The sequence below is a fragment of the Candida theae genome (genome assembly GCF_024610275.1).
Source record: "Candida theae strain CBS 12239 chromosome Unknown scaffold20, whole genome shotgun sequence".
Taxonomy (NCBI): domain Eukaryota; kingdom Fungi; phylum Ascomycota; class Pichiomycetes; order Serinales; family Debaryomycetaceae; genus Lodderomyces; species Lodderomyces theae.
In genome coordinates, this window is record NW_026261331.1 from 45,805 (window position 1) to 69,678 (window position 23,874).

A 23,874-nucleotide genomic window follows, 5' to 3' on the forward strand; every position below is an offset into this window, starting at 1 on the left:
GGCTGCAAAATGAGAAAGATCTGAGTGTAACTGGTAACTGGTAGCGTGCTGAAGAAAGTCTTGGAAAAAAAGAAAAAAAAAATTCATCAGGTCCGCAACTCCTCGTAGCATCACATCTGATAATCTCCACTCTTCAAACCATGTCCACTATTAAAGCTGCATACAAGCAGGCCCTAAAAGCAGTCAACATTGCATTCAAAAACGATTTGCCAATTCTCAACGCCGCAAAACAGCAAATTAAACAACAGATATATGCCAATCAACACCTCACAAACAAGACTGAGCTAGATGAAGCCATAACTAAGCTCAACGAAGTGTCAAAGTTTTTGGTGCAGAATATAGTACAGGGAGAACTAAATGATGATGGCCGCTATTCCTTAAAATTCCATGACAAGACGGAATTGGGAGATAATGAGACGATAAAGCAAACAAAATCAGAAATGGGGTCACTAAGCGGGGCAAAGGGAAGTCGTATGAGGACAAAGAAATGTGGTGAATGAGTTAGGTAGTTCAGATAAGAAGAGACTAAGGATGTATATAGTTATTTGTCTAGTGTCAATTGTACATACACTGATCTCATATCAGCTGGAACACGTGCAAAAGAACAAATGAAAAAAAAAAAATAAAATAAAAAAAAAAATAAAAAAAATAAGATGTACTGTTCTCGATGTTGAATCGATCAGTCAACCATTGACTTCCCCATTCCATCTTCAACACAAGGTTCCCTTTTTTTTTTGTTTTTTTTTTTTTTTCTGTTATATTGATGCCACAACCAGATGAAGCTAGAAGAGATGTCTTGATCTCAAAAGCACTTTCATACTTACTACGACACGGAGCTGTCAAGGAGAAACTAACATTCAATGATCAAGGCTACATCCCGATTTCCCAAATACTCTCCCATCAGCGATTGAAATCATACAAGGCCACCAGACAAGACCTCGAACGTATTGTAGCCAACAACGACAAACAACGTTTCAAGATTGATGCTGAGTCCGATCTTATTTGTGCGACTCAAGGTCACTCTATAAAACAAATTGCTGGTGAATTGCAATTGATGAGTCGAGACGAGTTGAAAAATTTGCATATTTATCATGGCACTTACAGGAAGAAGCTACCCTTGATCAAAGCATCTGGTTTGAGTCGAATGAACAGGAACCATGTACATTTCACTTGTGATGAGTATCTGACAATTTCAGGAATTCGCAAAAGCGCCAATTGTTTGATCTATGTTGATGTTGATAGATGTATTGATAAAGGGCTACAGTTTTTTAAGAGTGATAACAATGTTATCCTTTGTCCTGGTGATGCAAATGGTGTAATTGGGTGGGATTTGGTGGAGAAAGTGGTGGATATATGATTGGAGCTGTATTAAAAGGTCAAAAACTCAGAAAGCTACTTACACTTGTGACCAAAACCCACACAATGTGCTACACTCAAGAAATTGTGGATTGGTGTTTGAAGATTGATATGGCGGTGCATTTGTACTCTGGAAGACCATGCAAACCTCCGTACCCCTTTCGAACTGCATTCTAAACAGGTTTCAACTTTTGCCAAATCAAACTCAAAGCTGGAGCTGTCTTTGACTCGACAAAATGAACGGTAGGGCTCGGTTTTTGTTTTTCGTCTTGTACAATTAGTGTCAGCCAAGAATGTACGTCAAAGAGAGAAGGTTGTTTAGTGTAATAATTGCAATGACATTTCGTTATTATTATTTAGACGATTCTTTTGCTTATTTTCAGGGGTAACTTTGCATCTGAAACAGGAGACGAGTAAAATACGCGATACGGAACTGGAATTGCTGTCATAGAGACGTTTTTTGCATTTTTTTTTTTCTTTTTCGTAATTTTACCTAATTAGGCAACGCTTATGTAGATTCTTTTTTGTAGCAAAGTTATAATAGAACTGTCTTTCAATTCGTCTCTGACATGAACTATACCGTCTGCCGATCGTTTAACAGGTACTTGATTTGTGAAAAATGGTCTGATTTTCCTCGTTACTCTGTTTTAACGAAGAATGTGGCGGATTATACACAAGAAGCAACAACTATATTAGCCCTCATGCATTAGATAAGTCGTGGGGTTCCAAGGAATGGGGCTGCCATCTCCAACTGTACCGCCCCTTCCGTCTTGGAGTCGGGCTCGCTTGAAGCGGTAATTCACAACGATGTAGTTTCCATCAGCAATACACGCCTACTAGATCAATCCCTGCGAGTACAAAAAAAAAAATGTGCTGCATTTAGAATCGATGCTATGCAGGTCTAGACTCGCTTTTTAACGATATATGCCAACCATCTAGCCTGGTTCATAATGTTGCTTTGCAGAGTGGTCCCAAAAACGACGAGAATGTCTTACCTCTTAACGTCGTACTACATAGCCAAAATGAAAAAAAAAAAGGTGATTCTAAATTCCACCATCGTATAATGAAAACCAGACGCAAGAATGTGGAATTTCATACTCGTAAATTTTGTGGCACGTCGTTTATGCTTTTGGTTTTCGGTAAAGTTCGAGCTTTGTCTGTCAGCAACAACTGCGTACCGCATCTAGATCTGGCAACCAATTTTCAAGAAAAGGATCGCATACAAAAATTTGGAAAGTTTAAGCCAGCATCGATATACGCACTTACACACATCTCACTGCATCTATTTTGTTGATAGCGTAAGCGCCTGCAACAACTCAAGCAAATCCCTTTTTCAAACCCTAAAGTTAAATCACCCGGTTCTGTCTAAGTCTCTAGCAGTGACGTTGGACTGACTAACTACACTTTCCTGTTCCATTCAAGGGTCTAGAGCACTATTTTTAACTCCACTCCATCCAGCTTAACGCCGAAGAAAAATAATAAAAATAGAATCGCTACTGCGGTATTTAAAAGGTGATGATATTTTAGCCCCGTTTGCGCTTTGCGTAATGATCGGAGCAATACAAAAACCAAAGAAAAAAATAATAAAAAATAATAGAAAAACAAAAAAACAGAAAAAACTGCCCGCCCTTCGCCTCAAACAAGAGAAAGTGCTGAGATCTGCGTGATTATGGAGAAAATACTGTACATTGTGGCGCAGAGTCTGTAGAACCGTAAAAGCTATTATTGATAAAACTGAATTACTCTGTTGGTCACTACAAAAACCATGCACTAAGGGCGCAGCTGTTACCGTTATCACCACTGACTGGTTTGGTGTTGGAATAATGACCAGACTACTATATCAAAATCAAAAGCGTAAATTGCCACAATTCCATAAATTCCGGGGGAAAACAGCAAATAAAATAATAAAACTCATAAAAACAGAGCAAAAAGGAAAAAATAAAAATAAAAATAAAAAAAAGAGTGAAATGAAAGGTGGTTCACTTTTTCTTGCGGAGATTGGGAGGTATTGTCTAATCCGATATCTAGTGGCAACTCATTCTCTTCTTTCTGGATACGTTAAACTCGATTTGTATTATCTCAGAATTTTGTATGTTGTCTGAGAGCAGTGCATTGTTAATTTATTTTTTTTTCTTTATTGGTTTGCAGGGGGGTTGCAAGGTATATGCAGATGATGCAGCAGCAATTTTTTTAAATCTAGAACCATCCTAGAAAAAAAAAAAAAGCTTTTAGAACAATAGGGAAAGCAATATTATAGACGCCAGATTTTTATTCTTTTTCTTTTTCTTTTGTCTTTTTTTTTTTTTTTTTGCAATCTCACAATTGTAACTCATAGAATAACTAACTATACCAGTGTAAGCTTACTTTTTAGTTACAGTGCTATGAAATTTTTACGAAGCTGTGCATGAAATATTGGTGTAAATAAAAAATGAAAAAAAGAAGAAGCATATATAATCAAGGATTTATCTATTTAAGGGTTTCCCTTTTTCCTTGAATCGTATATCGTTACTCTTCAAGGGTAATCACTACTTGTTTCATTCACAGTGTCCTAATCCTAAATCACTTGTTGGTAGTCCATATCCACTATTTCCCACTACTTCTACAACCACTTTCCTTTATTTTTATGTACCTGGAAAATCAAAATCAAAATCAACTACAACAGCAGCCAATACGCAACTCCATTCATGACTCAATACCACATAGCTTGCGACACCAAACCACTACCTCTGCTACCGCAACCGCAATTACACCCCACCCAATAATGCATCCTCAAAAGTCAGCAACTCCATCTCCCAAAGCAACAGCATCTGCCAACTCTTCACTACCGCGATTGCAAACATCAGGATTTTCCAACTATACCCACGAAAGGCGGCATCCAGAGTCTGCAAGTACGACAACTCCATCTTCATCAACTCGTTTGCACCCATCTTCATCAACCTTGCTGTCAACGGCCCAATCATCGCCACTGAGGACGTCTCCCATCTTAAACTCTGATAACAAAATATGCCAATGGTATTGTTGCTCTTGCGGACAATCTTATGGTTCAGTTTTGTACAAGGATGACTCAAACAAAAAAGACGGGTTCACTGAACATCCACAAATGGCAAACAATCACCGCACTGAGGCCTCACCTACTGCGTCAACGCGAAACTACATTTTCGACAGCCTAAAGTACTATAGTCAAGTTGTTTATCGGGATCATAAGCATGCGTTGTCAAATTCACCTACATTGATGAAGGCAGACAATTATTTTGAATACAAAGAAAGGCAGTCCAACGGTGAATACAACCATTACGCTCATCACACGCGAGAGCATGCACAACAGCACGCACAAGAGCATTCACTAGAATCTGACGTCATTGACACACCCGAGAGCCCCAGATTGAACCCTCACACTCCACTTATATCACCGCTCCATTTGGACTTGAACTCCAGTTCCCATAGTTTGATTGAGTATCAAGATAGAGCCATATTAAGCATTCCCAGTAGATTCACTTGCCATAGATGCAACCACATGATGTGCCCTTATTGTTTGAAATTAAGATTGAAGGATATATAATGGCCGCAAAACTGTTACTAGGCTAAGTTTTGCAGCGCCGTTACCTTTTGTATCTTTAGCACAATACATATTCCTATTTACGTATATTATATATTTGTAAACGATTCTTGTATTACTTCGATATCGTTATCTGTCAATTAGTATATTATACACACCTATACAAACATCATCTCCGCCAAATGTCTCACTCTCATCATTTCCTGTCAATCGACTTCCTATGCAACCATTTATGTTTATTCTTCAAGATTTTGCTCTCACCTCGAGGCACGACTTTGACAGCTACACCAAAAGTTTGTGTCTTGACATAAACGGGACCCTTTTGAACACCTCTGCTTTTATTCTTTTTCAACTCACGTAACTTGTTTTCGATTTGTTGTTTTTTCAGTAAATGGAGATCAACGTCGTCAAGTCGGATATGTTTCGGCTTTGCATCTAGTGTGGCTTGAGCTTGTGGGCGACTGAGTATTGACTCAATATCGTCTGGTAAAAATTCAGGCAACTCCTCGTGCACTTTTGCTTGTTGTTTCGACAACTCCTTTTGCTTCTTCTCCAATTGCTGTTGTTTGAACCGTTCATTTTGCAACTTTCTTCGCTCTTTGGCTTGCTTGGCCAATTCTGATTGTCGTTGTTGTTCTTGCTTTTGTTTTGCAATGAGTTGCTCCTTGGCGGCATTGGTTGATTCTTCTTCTGGGGCTTCGTCTGAATCATCATCTTCCAGCTCACCTACCTCCTCCAGATCCTCCTCTATCTCACCAAGGTCATCCTGAGCATCTATTTGCTCCGACTTTCCGTTTTGTATACTCTCTCCATCTTCATCGAATGTTATCTTTTTATTTTTGGGTTTATCGATATGTGGATGTGAGTAAGTATCGTCATACCCAAGAATATTTTCTGATGACACATCTTCAGGATTGTTTAGGTTGCCATTGTCATGTGAATGGTCCGTCTTGTGTAGTTTACTTCTGGTGACAACCATAGTGCTCCAATGGGGTTAATCTTTGCTGTGTAAGATTTTTGCGATGGGCCTGTGGCTTTTTCATAGAAATGTATAGCGCTACCTCTCATCAAAATCCATACCCATATACACACCTACACCCCAAAGCTTACTATATATCTATATCCCGTTCTAATTGGCTACACCCCTAAGCTTAATCTGCCTCACAGCAATCATGTTCTTGTAAACAGCCTCATTCAACATGCGCAATAAAATCTCCAGGATTTCCCCCTCATAAGAGTAAGAAATAAACACATCTTGCAAGATCCCTCGAATGTTTGACAACTTGGCAACATTTGTATTATGATCATCATGCGAATAAGTTTGCAAAAATTTGGTGAATATAGTTGAAAATGATTGGCTGTGTTGTGAATTGGATAATTTGTAATCACTAATTTTGCGAAAACAGTCATGAATGCAGGTATTGAAGAACTCGTGAATGGGTGACGATTCATCTGACGAATTTGCAAGGTCAACTAGCGATGTAATCAAATTCAACCATAGCAGCTCATTTAATATCACTCCGTCTGCACTCAAGGACTGCGTGTAAGTTGCGGGGTCTTCACAAATTGTACATGCAAGATTAACATATGATTCGCACTCGTCCTTGTGTTCAAGATCTTGTACAAGCTTTAAGCGACCAACGATTACCTGCACCGCCTCCTCAAACTTGTGTTGTTGGGCAAGCATGATAGCTTGACCATCAGTAATGTCATTTTCTCGCAACACAGTCATTATGTTTTCATCCCCATCGATTATATCCTTGAACTTGTCAACAACCCCAGCAACTGAACTTTTGTCAAACAAAACACACAATCGGATATATTCGTAGAGGAATTCCCGGGAAGCACGTCCCTCTGTCAACAATTTGGCCAAGTAGCGATATTTCAACACTTCGTCATTGAGGCTAAGAACCTCTCTGTGAAGTTGTGGTGCATATTTTTGAATCAATCTAAATACAGCATCAAGATCCAACGTGACTAATTTAGCAAAGTTTCCTTTTAGCACTCGAGCAAGGTTAATCTTTTCATTGGCATCTTTGCCTCTTGTAAATGCATCACCCACAATCGCTTGCACCTCCAGCATAAGCCCTTCTTCATCTACATCCTTCAACAATAACAGCAGTTCCAATGCATTGGCGTACTCTTGTTCAGAAAGATACAATGTAACCAAAAGATTGTAATACCCTTTCATTTCCAACTTTTGGGTAAAATGTTCATCCTCGGGTAAGTACACCGAAGTAAGACTTTGCAACGCCAACTCACAATCCTGAGCAATTTCAGGGTCATTATTTCCACACAACCTCTCAATCACTGTATCCAACGTAGACTCAGCAAGCCGAATAAATTGGGGATACTTGGGGTAATTTCTGGCAATGAAAATTGCCAATTGGACCTTATCATACTCGGAGAATTCATTAGCATCATATAGATCCAACAATGCCTCGATCAAAAATTGTCTAGTAAATTTTAAATTCTCATTCAAAAATGAAGACTCAAAAAACTCATTCATGGCCGAAAGCAATTGAAACGAATCCAGTTTGAGAAAAGTGTACAAGTATGGGAATATTGTACCATCATCAAGCGCATGAACAACTTTGTCATTGCGGATAATTGGCCCACTTGAAAACAAAATGTTGCATACATTCTGTATTGGCGCATCAGTCGTGAGAAGCCTGTCTGTTGGAAATTGTCTCCCTGTAAGAATAAAGGAAATATATGTGTACGCAATGAATTCATGTTCCGGGCTTGCACCATCACCATTCCTAAAGTCGTTGATAAATTCTAACAAAGGCGTTTCATAATCACCCAAAAGAAAGTTCCAAATGTATATCAAACACTCTCGTAGGTTGTGTTTTTTGCACAACAGAATCGTCAAGTCGATATCCAAACTTTGTATATCCAAAGTGCACAAGATCTCAGTCAAGAGATCCCCATTGGATGCATAATACTCTACCAAGAGTTTTAATACTGCTGGTGGCAACACTAATATGGACTCTGAGAATATAAATGGTTCTAGTGTCTGGAAAAACACTTCCTCGTCACCAACAATGAGCAACAAATCTTCCAAGATGTCACTATACCCAATATACGTGATAACCGTAAAGTACTTTTCCAAATACTTTGCAGGGTCAATGTTTTGTAAATGCAGTAACGATTCCTTCATGATTTCGATTAAATATGGACGGACTAGTGTGGATCGTTTTGTTTTGTTAACAGGTAAACCAACAGCAACCAACTTCCCCACAGAACCTGTGTTATAATACTCATCAGCCAATTCCAACGCTTCAAAATACTGCCGAGCTGAAATTTTCTCCAAGAGGATATCGGCCCAACTCAATTGACGTCCAAGAAATAATTTTTGATTTTCAAGTAGTACAAGGCATCGTTTAGAGGACGTTACCTCATTGTACTCTTCCAAAGCGTCTTCCCCAATGGGGTCTAAAGTTGATCCGTTGTAATAAAAAGTTGTCAATTTCTCTTTTGTGAAAACGCAAACCATATCTGATTGTATCCACTTGATATCGGCGACATCACCTTCAATGGTCCGTTTAGCGGTCTTTGAAAATGGTAATTTCGGCACAACTCTATCTTTGTCCTTGGCATCATTCACCACTTGTAAGAAATTTGAGGGGAATAAGTTATTATTCAATTCCAATACTCCCAAAACGTTATTCCAACTGTAGGCTAATCTTGCACTCTGCACCCCTTGTAACGTTTTAGTACACGGAAACCACGCTAATTTAGCAACTTTTTGCGGATTTTTGACTCCAATTTTATACTGCGTCCTGATATGGGCTATTGCTGGGTCATTCAACGATGTGGTTGAGTATATAGATAGAATATCACGCGTCATTAATGCAACAACGCCCATCCCATCGGTCACTTGATGCGAAGAGCCAATAGGCAAAATACTTGAGCTCTGGATGTTGCCTTCCGTGGTGAATAATCTTTCACTGAAAAAGTACACATTACGCAACTTGCGTACTCCATTATGCTTTATTAATGCCCCGGATTCGTCCAAGCTTACAAGATGATGGGTCTGCAGTTCGATAAATGCAAGAAATGTTATGCTTTGGTTCATTGCATGACCATCTTTGGCGCTAGGGAATATTGTGAAATATGGTTTGGACAAATCTGGTTTCAATTCCCATAATCTAATTGCTCCATCTTTAAAGCCAGCTGCAAAGAATGATGAGTCTGAACTGAAGGCCATGCTTGAAATATCTCCTGCTTCTTGGCTTTCCAAGGTAAATTGAACATCTTGGTTATAGTTGAAGATCACAATCTTCCCACTAGTGGTCCCTAGGGCAATATATATTGCATTGGACTTTACCTGAACGAGTTTCCCAAATGCCGATTCAAAATTCAGCGACGACGTGATGCTGGCAATTTTGGACAACTCAGACCACTTGAATAAAGCACCCACTTCTGATGCGCCATTTTGCTGCCTGTCTCTCTGTATCTGTCGTTGCTGTAGATTAGACTTGCTCAGATATGCTCGTAGGGCTAAACTGGTCTTTGTTGTTGATCGATCATCGAACCTCCTTTTGTAGCCATTACTAAACGAAGATGAGTTATGTGACGACGATATGCTCAATGAAGGCGACCTCAATGACCTTGTTGCAAGATCATATAGAGTTAGCTGCTGGTCTGGTGTCATCCCTCACCCCACTCCCACAGTTGTGATAGAAGAATCACCAAATAGAAGAAGAAAAAAAAAAGTAATAAATAATTCGGCTTAATTATGGTTTTGCTTTACTGGCGCTGGAAGAACCTTTCTACGCCATGAATTTATCCTTGCAGGACCCATTTTCAGTAGCTAAAGAGTTTCCTGAGAACCTTACAACTAGCCTCAACTACGGACACTCTGTTGCTATCCAGTTCAACCACAATGGAGACTACTTGGCGTCTGGACTTTCGGATGGATCGATAGTCATATATGAAATGATGTCTAGTGGGATAATAGCACACATCACCGAGGATTGCCATGTACGACCGATAACTTCGATTACGTGGTCTAGATGTGGGCGATATTTGTTGACTTCGTCACAAGATTGGTATTGCAAATTGTGGGATTTAAATTTAATCAACAGTAAAGATACTTCACCGGTGATACGACAAGTCAAATTTGATGGTCCCATATGGCTGTCCAACATCCATCCTGAAAACCATTTTCATTTTGTAGCGTCCCTATTTGATGATTCGCCGGTATTTGTTAACTTGGAGAATGAAACACCTCAGGTTACAAAATTGAGAACTGATCCATTGGTGGAAAGTGATGAGGGTGAAGATGGAGAAAACTCCAATGACGACGAACCAAGAAAAAAGAGGAAGAACAACAAACAAAATGACAACCATCGTACGTTGGTTACTACTTTCACCCCAGAAGGACTGTACGTATTGACCGGTACCAGCAAAGGTTGGCTAAATATTTTCCGGACCATAGATTTAAAACTAATACACTCGAGCAAGATTGCCAATTCAAATGTGAAAAACATTGCTATTTCGCCGAATGGAAGGAAATTGGCACTCAATTTTTCGGATCGTATAATCAGACAATTTAATCTTCCGGATGTTGTGAATAATGAAGCGGAAGGCGGTATTGATACGGTAGAGTGGGACTTTGAAGTCGACCACAAGTATCAGGATGTTGTCAATAGACTACAGTGGAATGCGATATCATTCAACAACAATGCAGACTTTTTAATTGCTTCAACACATGGCCAATCGTCGCACGATTTGTATCTTTGGGAGACGTCAATGGGGTCATTGATAAAGATTTTAGAAGGATCTAACGAAGAATTGATTGACGTAAAGTGGAACTACAATAGATGCAAGATTGGGTCCGTAGGACTTGATAGTGGGATCATATACATTTGGCTGGTTCAGTTCCCACAAAAATGGAGTGCATTAGCTCCCGATTTTGTTGAAGTGGAGGAGAATATTGATTACGTGGAGAAGGAAGATGAGTTTGATATTCTTGATGAAACAGAGTTGAATAAAAAGAGGTTGGAAGAGGAGGTGATGGAAATTGATGTGACTACAAAGGAGACTACAGATGCCAGAGGGTTTGATATCACACAAGAATCGTTTATAATACCAATAGACTATGAAAAAGAATTGTACAGATAGACGAGGATTTTGGTTTCAGGTGCACAGATGCGATGATTGGAAGTGTAGAATCAAGGTACATTAGTGTTTCTGTTGCGGGCTATGAGTTGGGCTGCTGTTTAACTTTTTTTTGTTAGCCTAACATCTGTATAGCTTTCTATATCTCTAAATACACATAACTGTACATGTTTATAAGCCCATGAAACAGTTCTATTGGATTCAATCACAGGTGACAGAGTTGGCATACCAATGGAGAAACAGAAAATGAAAAACTAGTGCTACCAATTGCTGTTAATTTTCTCCCAACGAAATTAAAAAAACAAAAAAACAAAAAACAAAACAGAAAAAAAAAAATGTAAACAAACAAATCACCATTACAAGAGTATCCAATTCTAAACGTGAGCTCTTTGCGTATATCCTGCAACTGACAGAGATATTAGAACTGCTAGACGGTGCTATTGAGTATTTGCTGGACTTTCACTGAGTTCGATCCATAAAAGTACTGAGGAAAGAACCTTCCCCACAGGCACCAATCACAAGAAAAGTTTTAACCAAAACAACAAAAAAAAAAAAAAAAAAAAATTGTTATTGTTCTCCAAACCCAACCCACGGGTCAATCAAGATTTGAGTCAGTAAACACTTTAGAACAACTTGAAAATAAAGAGTGTTATCACCATCTCCAGACCTTAACCACGTTGCATAGCATATTTTTTTTTTTTTTCAGTCCAACAGCGGGACGGGACGGTAACTACTACTTTATAAATTTACGCGCTTTAATTTCATTCTAGAATCAAAGTATATTCTCCTCCAATCCGCTCCTGGTGAATCGTCATGTCGTCATTTCCATTCACTCCCAGAAAGCGTCTGAGTGCTGCGGATGCCCTTTTTGAAGATGAGCAAGAGATGCTTAGTGCGGTGATATCCACACTACAAGTTCCTGAAGAACGAACCAATGTTTCCATGACTTATACAAATGGTAACAACAACGCTACTGAAGTTCAGGCTTATGCCAAAATTGCCGGTAGGGACTGGACCTACTATGTCAAATCATTGGCTGTGTCTATAGGAAGAAATACTGAAACGTCAAATGGAGTCAACGCTAATAACGACGCTATCACCAGCAATAGCGGTCCCTTGATTGATATTGACTTGGGTCCAGCAAAAATCGTTAGTAGACAGCATGCTACAATTACCTACAATTTAGACTTGAGATGTTGGGAATTGAAAGTTTTGGGCAGAAATGGAGCTAGAATCGATGGAACAAAAGTGAATGTCGGTTCACTGGACATCAATGCTTTGCACTCTGGGGCTATATTGGATGTAGGTGGAACACAAATGATGTTTATTTTACCCGACGCGTCTCCGGTGGTTGCACCAAAGATGTTGGAAAAGGCCCTTGCTAAGTACAACGAGATGAACAAAGGTGCTCCTCCCAAACGTCAACGTTCGCAAAGCGGAGCAGCTTTTAATAATAGCAGCAACTATGGTGGTGGTGGTGGAGGAACGAGCAGAGGCTATCACGTGTACGACAGTATTCTGATGAATCACTCACCAAGTTCAGTATCGGCAACTTCGTTACAACACAATTTGGATCAGGATTTGTCGAAAGAGGAATCAAAGGATATCAAGCCACCATATAGTTACGCAACAATGATTACCCAAGCGATCTTGTCGGATCCACATGGAGTAATGTCATTATCCGACATATATAATTGGATTGCTGACCACTACGCCTATTACAAATATTCCAAGACCGGTTGGCAAAATTCCATTAGACATAATTTATCACTAAACAAGGCATTTGAAAAGGTTCCTCGTAAACCAAATGAACCAGGTAAAGGGATGAAGTGGCAAATCAGTGAGTCTTACAAGCAAGATTTCCTCAACAAGATCAATGATGGGTCGCTTTCAGGACCAAGAAAAGGGTCTTCTGTGTCACGACAGTTGAGCTTGCATTTGGCTACCCACAAGCATTTACCCGATGCTAATAACCCATCGCCTGATGCATCAACAAATCAGTTTCAACAACAACTGCAACAACAACAACAACTGGAGTTGCATCTGCTGCTGCTGCTACAGGGAACATTTAACTTACCAACGAATCCTTTGCTGTACCCAGGTCAACAGAATTCATACATGCCCAACCCAAACCGTCCATATGTATATTCACAGCCACCTCAAGTCCACCCTCATCAGCAACAGCAGCAGATCCCCAGCTACGCAATTGTGGGAGGATACGGCAACAACTTGGCCTCGCCTTTGAGACAGCCTCAACAATTGGCTCCAGCGGCACAACTACCTCCACAACAACAGCTCTCGCGTGACGGGACTAAGCTGTCCAAAGCACCGCCAACATCAGCATCACAACAACTGTCAAATCAAAATATATACAATTTCCCATTGCATAACAATAACGCTGCGATTGACATCAAGCCCAATTTGCATACGCGCACATCTTCATACACTACAACAGCGACGAGTCAAATGCCTGACTTGTCACAATTGCATCCTCATTCATTTGCATCGTCAACCAATCAAAATGACTCGCTATCATCAATCAACGCTAGTGTCCCTTCAGGAAGCACTCCGTCTGATATGTTGTCGTTTACCAGCCCTAAGAGGATTTCGGCTTTGGAAGCATACACTCCTGAACGTGGCTCGAGTAAAAAAGCGGTAGGTAACAAAGGGTCGAAGCTAGTGCTGCAGCAACAGCAGCAACAACAACAACAACAGCAACAACAACTATCTCCACGAAAGGAGGTGCAACAGGAAGAGACGAATCAACAGCCCCAATCGCAACGAGAGCAGAAACAACTGATGCAGCAGCAACAACTGATGCAACAAGCACTGACCCAGCACCCCAACCAAACAAGCCCAGCATATTGGAACTTTGTACAATTCAGTACACCCAATGGACAAACTCCAATGAAAAAAGATGGCAGTCATGAAAGTGACGAGCAAAATAATGGAAGTCCGACCATGAATAGAAAGAATCATCACAAGAGTGGTGTCAAGGAGGAGAACAATTCGCCTTTCAAGAAGGACCCTGACCAACAAGCAGGCGTGGTTGACTCTTGAGAGAGACTACAAGAGCAAAGGCTGCAAGAGCAATACATGTTGATAATTGCGAGCCCTTTTGCACAATCTCACTGTAGTGCATATGTTCAATTGTATACAATACATGTTTGTGTATAATTTTATATATTTCCCTGTACAACGCCATTCTATTTAGAAAGATGTCCGATTGCGAATATCATTTAGCTTCTTCTCCACCTCAGTCACGGATTTATTTAATTTCCGAGCAATTTTCAATTTTACATCAACTGGTAAAGTCAAAAACAATTCAGCGAAATCTCCATCAAAAACATTCTTTGCTGGTGCATAATAACTTCTCAATTTAGCATGATTTTTCCCCAATAAATTCACTTCATCGTTGTACTTGCCAAGTTCCAATTGCAAATCATGCAAAAGCTCAATTTCAGATTTAGATATTAAAGGAACCAAAACACCAATGGTGCCGGATAAACCAGTATATACGATGCACTCTTCGCCACCAACGTTGAAAGAACCCAACTGGAACGAGGTGATGATATCGGGAATATAATACTGACACAAGTTCTGCAACTTGTAAATACACGAGTTCAAATTGGAAGCTGAAAATGAAGAGGATCGGGCAGCTTGTTTCAACACCGTCCAATCTTGATCAATTTGTCGCGAATGTTCCCTATCCAACCTCGATACAAATAAGTTGCCAAATTTGTCACCACCAATAACCGTGTCATAATCCAACTGCATCCAAGCTGTCACGTTGCGTTTCACGACATCGTCGGCAATGGGCACAAATTGGTTTTCCTCATGGTCAAATTTGGTAAAGATGATGGAATTTCCCAGATCAGCTAGAAGTAACCGATCACGAGGCTGGGGTGACGCCTTGACTATTGACTGTACAAAATCAATTCTCGTCAATGATTTGCGCAATAATTGACGTTGGCCAAGCTCATACAACGATATTGAGTTTCCAGACGCAACGAGTAACCTATCTTGGAAAACCTCCATTACTTGAGGCACATAATTCAATTCAGTTTTGTGGACATACAGCAAATTCTTTTTCTTATCAATTTTAAAAGTGTATAATAGGTTGTCTTTATTCTGCTTGGTAACTCCAACAATCAAGTAAGTATTCTTTTTAAATTGTATCTTAGCAATGTCAACTATCCTCTGATCTTTTGCAAACTCCAACGATTGTTTGATCTCGCCACTTTGGATAAGTTGCACGCATGAAGCACATCCTGAGCTCGTTCTTTCGTACCCAAAAGCTTCATAATATTCCCAGTCAACATTATCTTTCACATCTTTAGTCAAGTTGGATACGTAAGGTGTCACGATACCCATCTCCACTTCACTCACAAATAACTTGTCAGCATCTTCATTACCATCGTCACCTTTGACAATCTTTCTCGGTGTATATCGCAAACTTAATTCGGTTACAGTGAGCTCTTGGTTAGGATCAAATATACTGTCCTCTTTCCCGACTGAGAAGATCACTAAATTTTCAGCATGTATACCGACAATTCCATCACCACCAATATCCTCTGATTTGAATGAGGTTCCACTGATAATGTTTACATCCAATAACGGTGTACATCGATATTTACCTTGATGGAAATATCCTATCCATGGCTTTGACGAAATTGCCAATACACCAGTTATCTCATCTGACAATTTCAATGGATTCAAATTAACAGGTTTGGGCCCAAGATACTTGATCCTCGTATCTGACAATTTCCCACTAAAAGTATCAATTTTAGTCCTCACGTACACTCCATTATCCATGCCAATGTGGATCAAAGTTGTTGATGGAGCATGAGTCAACATGACTAACGAATTCGCACTAGATGACAACGCTTGCAACGACTTGATTTGTAGACAGCTTTGTCTCTGCAATGAAATCACCATTATAGTTTCATTTGAACATCCCACTACAGCAAAAGAACTTTGTTGTTTCAGGATACACATGCTACGGATCGGTGACGAAACCTCCAACCTATCCTGACACTCTACCAACTGATCATCCCCAAGGTCAGTTTCAAAGTAAACCAATTCCAAGTTTGACAACCCAAGCAAAACTTGTTGATTATTTGTGGTTGCATGAGTGATTGTTATACCGGCTGGTGGGTACCAGTTTGTTATAATTTTCTTACCATTTATATGTCGCAAACCATTTGAATAAATTTGCACGATTGACGATTTGCCCACTTGTTGCACGGCAATTGTTGGTTGGTCCAACACAAATTCCGAGTCAGATACTTCCTCAATAACTTCCCCGATAGATAAAACCAACGTCTTGAACGAAAGCGTTGATGTGATCACCAAGTACTCATCGTCGGTCGCATCTATTGACGTCTTTGACGTGAATATGTTTGTTGGTCTCATGGGCAACGGAGACTCCACGAGAGTGGTAGTAGAAGTTCCATGAACTATGGACTTCAACTTTGACTTGGTTGATAAGGTTACCAAAGTGTCATTCTGTAGGATTGAATCCGTAATCGGGCTCAATGACTCAGCTACATCAATCAATGCTAAATTGTCCAATCCTTTCAAGTTGAATTCAATAATCTTGTCCTTGGCTAATGGAATTGTATCCGCTCGTACGCTTTTGTTTATCCGGACATCATCATCACTGAGCTCCTCTCCTAATTTTTCAAATTGATACAACAATTGACTTCGGTTAATGCTATTGGCAAAGCAAAGACCATTTTTGAAAATGTTTAAACTATAGCACACTGGAATCGTATCGAAGTAAGTAATCTCGATATCCTTGATCAGTTCACGATTTGAATCATAATCAATGATAACACGAAACAAGTCCCCCAGATCATTTTGCAACAAGATAAAGAACCCATAACTCTTCTTCTTCAAAACATGCGTAACGTGACTAATAATGACAGAGTTTTGGCTTTTGCGTCTTGGTAATGGGAGCACAATACTATCTTCTCCCAATTTATCATACATGATCCAATTTGTACCGCAGACGAAAACACCACCGATATTGCCAGGAACGGGAACAAGATAATTAGCATCGTTAGGCACAATGCTTATCTTTGATTTTCGATTAACCACATAGTTCATCCCTTGATCAAATTCGTAATAATTCAATAATGTAAGCTGTTGTTCACTGTCATACTCCAATGCTACAAACTGCGGGTTCGAAAATGCACTCTCCAAACTAATCAATGACAAACACAATAACGGTTTCTTTCCTTTGCCAACTATGCTGGCGTACTCCAACGGCGAACTCAAGTCCAATCTGGTTGCACTAGGCTCAACTTTGTACAAAAGCTTGTTCTTCTCCATGGCACCGACTAATATGCACCTGCTTTCAGAGTCCACCGCAAGGTATTCTCCAGGGTAACTTCGACTCCATCCATTTTTACACATGGGCATTTGACATATGGACACAAATTCGTTTCGCTTTGGATCGTATTCAATAATGGACAAATTGCCTGAATCACTAGTTAATACCATTACGTCATGATCGTTGAATCGTAGCTTATCCACAGCATTGACTACTGCAAATAGATGTTGACTTACTTGGTTTCCAAGTTTCCCAGTCTCAGGATCTGCATTTAGTAAGGATAAGTGTGTTGATGAGATGAGTGCAAGCTGTTGTTGTTTTGACTTGGGGATGAATTGTCCAAGTATGGAGTGGGGGTAGTTGGATGGTGGTTTCAAAGTGAGGTTATACAAGTATGGTGTTTCATTATCAATCAACATTGATTCGCCTTGTCCTTCTGGTGAGAAGTTCTGGAAAGTATGTGGTGCTGATTCGTTTGCAGCAGGAAAGGTTTGTGAGCACAATTTTTTTTTTTTTTTTCCTTTTTTTTTTTTTTTTTGTTTTCTTAATCTGGCGTTAACAGAACAGAGCTATACAAAAACTATAGAGAGAGGAAAGATACTCCCCACTTTATACAATTCGTAATCATCTTCATAAATTAAATAAAGAGCCCTAAACACATACTCTAGCTAATCTTTTCTCATTCTCTATGCTCAACAGTGGACTTTACAGCCTCAATCTCGTCCATACCAACAACATTATCCATCCCATCTACTATAGCATCAGTGTGATCAGTAATCTTGAACCACAAGAGCGGAATAGCAATAATCAACGATCCTTGAACCAATGCCCAAGAAGAAGCAAATAAGTTCATGTATGGGATGCCAATAGCATCTAATCTCCAAGCAATAGCGGCACCAGCAGATTGGATACCTTTGTAAAAACCAGCATACAATGCAACTTTCTTTGGGTTGTTGGACAATGCTCCCAAGGCCCACAATGTGTAAGTTTGGAAGATTGCATCGTACCCACCGTAGAATATGTAAAGGAACATAGGTCCAATATAGCGCCCCTCTTTGTAATCCATGGGAGTGATCTGGGGAGGTACGGCTTCAACTTCAGCTCTAGTAAACTCTAATTGGAATTTCAAACCACCACCCCAAATGGCCAATCCAAGAACAAATAATATAACCCAACCAATCTTGGCTCTGGTTGGACGGGAGAACCGTTTGAGATCCAAAACGTAGCCCAAAAGTATGGCTCCAATCATTTGTGCAAGCCAATAAAGCAACGAGTTCAAAGATCTAGTTCTCAAGTTGAACATACCGTGGTTGACGTTGTTGAATTGATAAGTGTAGAACCAGTTTGATGCAAAGAACATGGGGAACATGATGAGAATCTTTGGTTCATGAATCAACAACTTGAACAAGTCAATCAATTCATCTTTCCAGTTGGGGAACTTATGTTCATCGCTTGCAACTTTGGTACCGTCCAGTTTCCAAACTTTGGCACTGGGCAACATGAAAAAGGCAATACAGGACCCACAACACATCAATATAATAAATGCAATAAAAGTTCCATCATTTGCTGACGACCCTTTGTTTTCAATATTGTTTGCCAATGGGATGATTGATCCGATAACTCCACCCAAGTTGAAAATGACCCAGAAAGTCATGATAGCTTTCCCCTTATTTTCCTCAGTTGCATAACTCAACACAACCAAACCCTGGGCTGCCCAAAGAATAGCGGCACATACACCCAAAAGGGCACCAGCAAAAATGACAAACCCCTTGTTTTCATTGTGGTTGAAAGATAACAATGACCCAGCATATAAAGCATACCCTAAACCACCAATCATCAATGACAAACGAACTCCAATTGTATTACATATGGTACCACCAAAGAACCCGATAGTGGCGAATGTCGAGTATAATGCTACTGCAGCATTATCGGCAGTGGGTTTATCGGAAATTGAGGCCCCTATACCAGTAAGGGCATTGTACATACCTGGAGTCATGAAGATGACAAAGGCACACATACATATCTGAACCATGGCGTTTGAGTAGTGGAGCTTCTTGCCAAATACGGTAATCGTCTTGTCATACCATGCTCCACTCGATTCAATCTCTTCAAGCGAGTGATGTTTCAATTCCAAGCGTACTTCATCGTCGACAATGCGGTTTTCTAAATCCTTTGATCCAGAAGAGGTCGAGGTGATCTCCATTGGTGCTGTAGCTTTCTCTTCAGACATTTAAGTGATGATGTGTTTGAAAAGGAGTATTTGTGGTGGGGGGACGGGGGGCGGAAGAATGCAGATGATGGAAAAGGATGTCTTCTGGTTTATAGTGTTTGGAACGGCTGGTTTAGTCTGACTTGATGAATAAGAGAACCCTTTCCATTGTCAAATATCGACCCCTCTGGTGATTTGAAGATGTATTTATAGATGGAGATTATGTTTCCATTTTATTTTTTGTTTTATTTCAACAAATTTACTTTATTAATTTCAAGATAAGAGACACAATCATCAAAAGCGGGACTAACACAAACCATGCTTTTTTTTTTTTTTTTTTTTGCTTTTTTCATTCTGGAGAATGATGCCGTTAGTTGCAAAAATCTCAAAGTACAAGGGCCCAAAATGGTAAAAAAGTAAAAGAAATAAAAAAAAAAAAATAAAATTAGATGCCGTATAACATATCCACCCCCGCTTCTCACAACACAACTAGGTTGCATAAGGATTTATTCCGAGCACAAGTATTTTTGTATAGAGCATCTTTTTTTTTGTACTTTGTGTTTTGTTTCTGGCGTTTGTAGTCCACTAAGATTTAAAACTCTTGGTCACTAAACAACAGACGTAAAAGCTTAATCTGGCGCTAAGAATGAAGCTTTTTGTTGCTTTTTTTCGTTTTTGTTTTTGTTTTTTATCACTTTTCATTAGCCTTGCAGTTGCGCCAGTTGATCCTTATAAGGTTGCAATCCTGTTGTATTTTATGTTTTACCGATTGCAACATTGGAGAAATGTGGTGACAATCATTTCTTTTCTTTTCTTTTCTTTTGGTTACTGACTCTCTACGGGGCTTTTATCTTATTGATAGCTACAACGTTGTATAATCTTGCTCAATCTCTACATTTTAAAGTCTTTTGAAATGAAAGTGCTCTAGTGCAAGTCGTGTGATTAAAAGTCGGTTGATGGGTCAATAGAAAAGGGGCGGTGGAATCAGAAGGTTATGATTCCACAAGGGATCTTATTGTGTGTTGTGTTTGTGTAATGTTACTTATTGTATTGCCTAGTTGAGTAAATATGATGCGGCTCTTAAGACTGAAAGACGGCTTGAGATGGATTGAAAAGACACATTGCAGTACTTGGAGGTGTTGGAATCACTTACAACTGACTTGGTGATACCATTACTGGAGCCAAGTATATCTCTCTCGTCTGCTGTTATCTGCTAGTAAGCTAAACTTGTATGAAGTTGAGAGTTTGTAGAGATATGCCCTGTGTTGTACTGCATATAAGTGATGATACTACCGTGTTACATTTTGATCTCAAATGCAACATCAAATTATACTCTGTCTCTGTATTTATCTATCACCAACTCTTCATCTCCATCTCCATCTCTATACAACCTCTTCACAGGTGGTGATTGAAACTTAATTTGGAACTGTCAATTACTTTCATGAGATCACCAAAAACTCTAGAACTTCTGCAGGAATCAACTACTGATGTTATACTCACTTGTTTGACGATTAGGTCTCCCCTCCCCATCCCCCCATTTACCTCTTAGCGAGATTGCAACCGTAATCTCGCATCTTCACTGTCACCCAAGAACACTCCATATTTGCTGCTGCCTCTTTCTAGCCAAGTCCCAAGGAATCCTTGTTCAAGACACATAAAACATTGGCTCTGTAAAGTTCCCAGTTATAGGAAGGATTATGTGGAGTATGTATGTTGAAAGAGTGGTTCCAAGATTGCACGGCTCCACCTAAACGTACAACCGGATAATTACTCAAAGAGAGAGAGGAAGAGAGAGAGAGAGGGAAAGTAAGGAAACGCATCCAGCATTGTCCTTAAAAAAGGTTGTTTTCTTGTCTTATCCGTAGCCAAAAACAAAGATAATCGTGTGATTTCCAGATGCACTGGTGATCTTGTAACTGCCAGTCGCCTAGGTGAAAAAGAAAAGTGCAATCCAACTGAAGATGATCTGATTTCTCAAGACGATATTGTCTTCATCCTCAGGTATACCCCCACAGTCTAAGACATCTTCCTTGTCTCTTTTGTTTTTTTCGCAGCCGTTACATTACTCGAAATAGGCTTTTCATTACCCCAGATTGTTCACCCAACCGAAATTGTCCTCACGTATCTAATGGCATGTGTGGGGTTTAGTAGAGATGTGTTCTACTCTTGGTGTCTGTAAAGGAAGGTGGTGGCGGTTGTTGCACTAATCATATTATCTTGCTACAACAAGCTCAAAAAACGATGTTGCATTTCGGTGTAAAATGTAACATCAATTTTTTTAGTCTTGTGACAACACACGAGATGACGTTACCAAACTATATCCCACAGTTTACATCGTACGACCACTTTAAGTAGAAACCAGTCTATTACAGCTCAGAAGTAAGTGAAAAGCGCACACAAGTATATATCTATTCAGTAATCAGTATTTTACGCAGCAGCACCATTGGATGTGGCATCACCTGCTGTTGTCAATTCTTCACCCACTTTCACTATACTTGCAATCAAATCATCAACCACTTTATCGCTCAAAATAGGCGAATTGAAAACAACTCTGAAGAATTCCCCTTGTGATTGGTCTTCGGGGTTGGGACTAAAATCAACAAGGTATTTGCCTTGCTTGTGCAACTCTCTAGAAATATATCTCGTAACCTCAGTATTCCTTTCGCCATCACTCTGGCCACTACCGCTCTTTTCACCCTTGAAGCTAGGTGGGTGGTAGTAAAAACAAACTTGTAAGCATTGTGGTTGTTTTGGTCCCACAATCTCAAACACACCATCAGGATACGACGTGATCTTTTGAACAAAATATTCTTGGATCTTGTATGCATGATCAACACGATGTTGGAGTCCAATTTGGCCATAGTACAACCAGCTCAAGTAAAACTTAAAACTGTCTGCTCTACGACCACATCCCATAGTTCCATCAGCCAAATCATAATTCTCATCATCATCGTTATCTCTTCCATGAAACAAGTATGGAGCCTGTAATGACATGGCCGTTTGGAAATGGGCGACATGAGGAATAAGCAAGAATGAACAAGTGGTTGGCACGCCCAACATCTTGTGTGGATTAACAGTTATTGAATCTGCATATTGACTTCCTGCCAATCGGTCCTTGTAGGTGGGTGAAAACACAACATTACCACCCCATGATCCATCTATGTGGAAATGTATCTTGTGCTTTTTAGCCACTTTGGAAATCTCCTCAAATGGGTCGTATGATCCAAACACGGTGGTACCAGCGGTTGAATTTATATACAAGGGTGTATATCCATCTTTGATCGATTGTTCAATAACACGCTCCAAATCATCCACTTTCAAAGTCCCTTCTGGAGTCACATCCACTTTAAACACTGACTCACTTCCCAACCCCAACAAAATGGCCCCTTTAACTACAGAGTAATGACAATGCTTACTGGTATAAATGGCAAACTTGTAATCGCCATTACCGTGTTGCTTAGTCTGGGGAAACTTCATACTTCTAGCAATTTGCATACTAGTAATGTTTGACCATGATCCACCGCTGAAGGTCAACCCACCACAAGTTTGTAAATTATCAGTGAAAAACAATGAAGCATACTTTTTCCCAATATAGTTTTCCAACACCGACAACACTGGCGAGACAGTATAAACATGTGAATTCGTATTCAACACACTCAAAATCACATCTGAAATAACACCAATAGGATTATTCGAAGCGTACAATTTATCCAAAAACCCTGGGTTCCACGTGTTTACCGAGTACGCCAATACTTTGTCAATAACCTCCCATAATTGGTCTTCACTAGCTGGCTTGACCAAGTTGTTATCCAGATCATTTATAAACTCCTTCTTCAAAAACGCTGGTTCATGGTAGGTTCCTAATGAAGCAGTCTTGTATTTGGGAGAGTTTGGATCAGCCTCGGCAATGTATTGAAGAATTTTCGGCTTGATCAAAGTGAGCAAGTGGTCCAACTCTTGAACTCTGTTTTTCTCCAAATCTGATTCGATAGTCATAACGTTATGAGAGACGAGGTTGTCTTGGTATCCTTGAAATGTACCTAGTTGCTATAAGCTAATGCTTCAATTACCTTAGTTGCTTCGTTAATATCAAACCTCGGCACAAAACATGAGCCACTTTTTTTTCTTTTTTTCTTTTTTTCTTTTTTTCTTTTTTTCTTTTCAGTTTTTCAGCGATGCACTATACGTCATATGGGGTAATAATTGCAAATTTGACACCTCTTCCCCCCCCCCCCCCCCACACACACACACACACCAATCAGGCGCAAGAAACAACTACCTACACTA

At 39.8% G+C, this 23,874-nt stretch overlaps 9 protein-coding genes across 9 annotated transcripts; 4 read left to right on the forward strand and 5 right to left on the reverse strand. All coding sequences in view use genetic code 12, as the record gives it.

Annotated features, from left to right (window-relative positions):
• Positions 1 to 140: 140 nt before the first annotated feature.
• On the forward strand, positions 141 to 1,357 carry KGF57_000126 (TPT1; the record flags this gene model as incomplete). Its single annotated transcript, XM_051750446.1, has 2 exons — positions 141 to 471; positions 777 to 1,357. The coding sequence occupies 2 exons, from the start codon at positions 141 to 143 to the stop codon at positions 1,355 to 1,357; spliced, it is 912 nt and encodes a 303-aa protein (XP_051611311.1).
• Positions 1,358 to 3,979: 2,622 nt separating this feature from the next.
• On the forward strand, positions 3,980 to 4,915 carry KGF57_000127 (uncharacterized protein; the record flags this gene model as incomplete). The annotated part of the gene is made up of 1 exon (XM_051750457.1): positions 3,980 to 4,915. The coding sequence occupies one exon, from the start codon at positions 3,980 to 3,982 to the stop codon at positions 4,913 to 4,915; it is 936 nt and encodes a 311-aa protein (XP_051611312.1).
• Positions 4,916 to 5,108: 193 nt separating this feature from the next.
• Positions 5,109 to 5,891, reverse strand: BUD21 (Bud21p; the record flags this gene model as incomplete). Its single annotated transcript, XM_051750468.1, has 1 exon — positions 5,109 to 5,891. The coding sequence occupies one exon, from the start codon at positions 5,889 to 5,891 to the stop codon at positions 5,109 to 5,111; it is 783 nt and encodes a 260-aa protein (XP_051611313.1).
• A 150-nt stretch (positions 5,892 to 6,041) lies between these two features.
• Positions 6,042 to 9,572, reverse strand: VPS8 (CORVET complex membrane-binding subunit; the record flags this gene model as incomplete). The annotated part of the gene is made up of 1 exon (XM_051750479.1): positions 6,042 to 9,572. One exon carries the CDS (start codon positions 9,570 to 9,572, stop codon positions 6,042 to 6,044), a length of 3,531 nt encoding a protein of 1,176 aa, XP_051611314.1.
• A 125-nt stretch (positions 9,573 to 9,697) lies between these two features.
• On the forward strand, positions 9,698 to 11,044 carry SWD1 (COMPASS subunit protein; the record flags this gene model as incomplete). The annotated part of the gene is made up of 1 exon (XM_051750491.1): positions 9,698 to 11,044. The coding sequence occupies one exon, from the start codon at positions 9,698 to 9,700 to the stop codon at positions 11,042 to 11,044; it is 1,347 nt and encodes a 448-aa protein (XP_051611315.1).
• An 810-nt stretch (positions 11,045 to 11,854) lies between these two features.
• Positions 11,855 to 14,101, forward strand: FKH2 (forkhead family transcription factor; the record flags this gene model as incomplete). Its single annotated transcript, XM_051750502.1, has 1 exon — positions 11,855 to 14,101. One exon carries the CDS (start codon positions 11,855 to 11,857, stop codon positions 14,099 to 14,101), a length of 2,247 nt encoding a protein of 748 aa, XP_051611316.1.
• A 150-nt stretch (positions 14,102 to 14,251) lies between these two features.
• On the reverse strand, positions 14,252 to 17,797 carry KGF57_000132 (U2 snRNP complex subunit; the record flags this gene model as incomplete). The annotated part of the gene is made up of 1 exon (XM_051750513.1): positions 14,252 to 17,797. The coding sequence occupies one exon, from the start codon at positions 17,795 to 17,797 to the stop codon at positions 14,252 to 14,254; it is 3,546 nt and encodes a 1,181-aa protein (XP_051611317.1).
• A 260-nt stretch (positions 17,798 to 18,057) lies between these two features.
• On the reverse strand, positions 18,058 to 19,608 carry NGT1 (Ngt1p; the record flags this gene model as incomplete). Its single annotated transcript, XM_051750524.1, has 1 exon — positions 18,058 to 19,608. One exon carries the CDS (start codon positions 19,606 to 19,608, stop codon positions 18,058 to 18,060), a length of 1,551 nt encoding a protein of 516 aa, XP_051611318.1.
• Positions 19,609 to 22,014: 2,406 nt separating this feature from the next.
• Positions 22,015 to 23,583, reverse strand: KGF57_000134 (uncharacterized protein; the record flags this gene model as incomplete). Its single annotated transcript, XM_051750534.1, has 1 exon — positions 22,015 to 23,583. The coding sequence occupies one exon, from the start codon at positions 23,581 to 23,583 to the stop codon at positions 22,015 to 22,017; it is 1,569 nt and encodes a 522-aa protein (XP_051611319.1).
• Between the last annotated feature and the right edge of the window lie 291 nt (positions 23,584 to 23,874).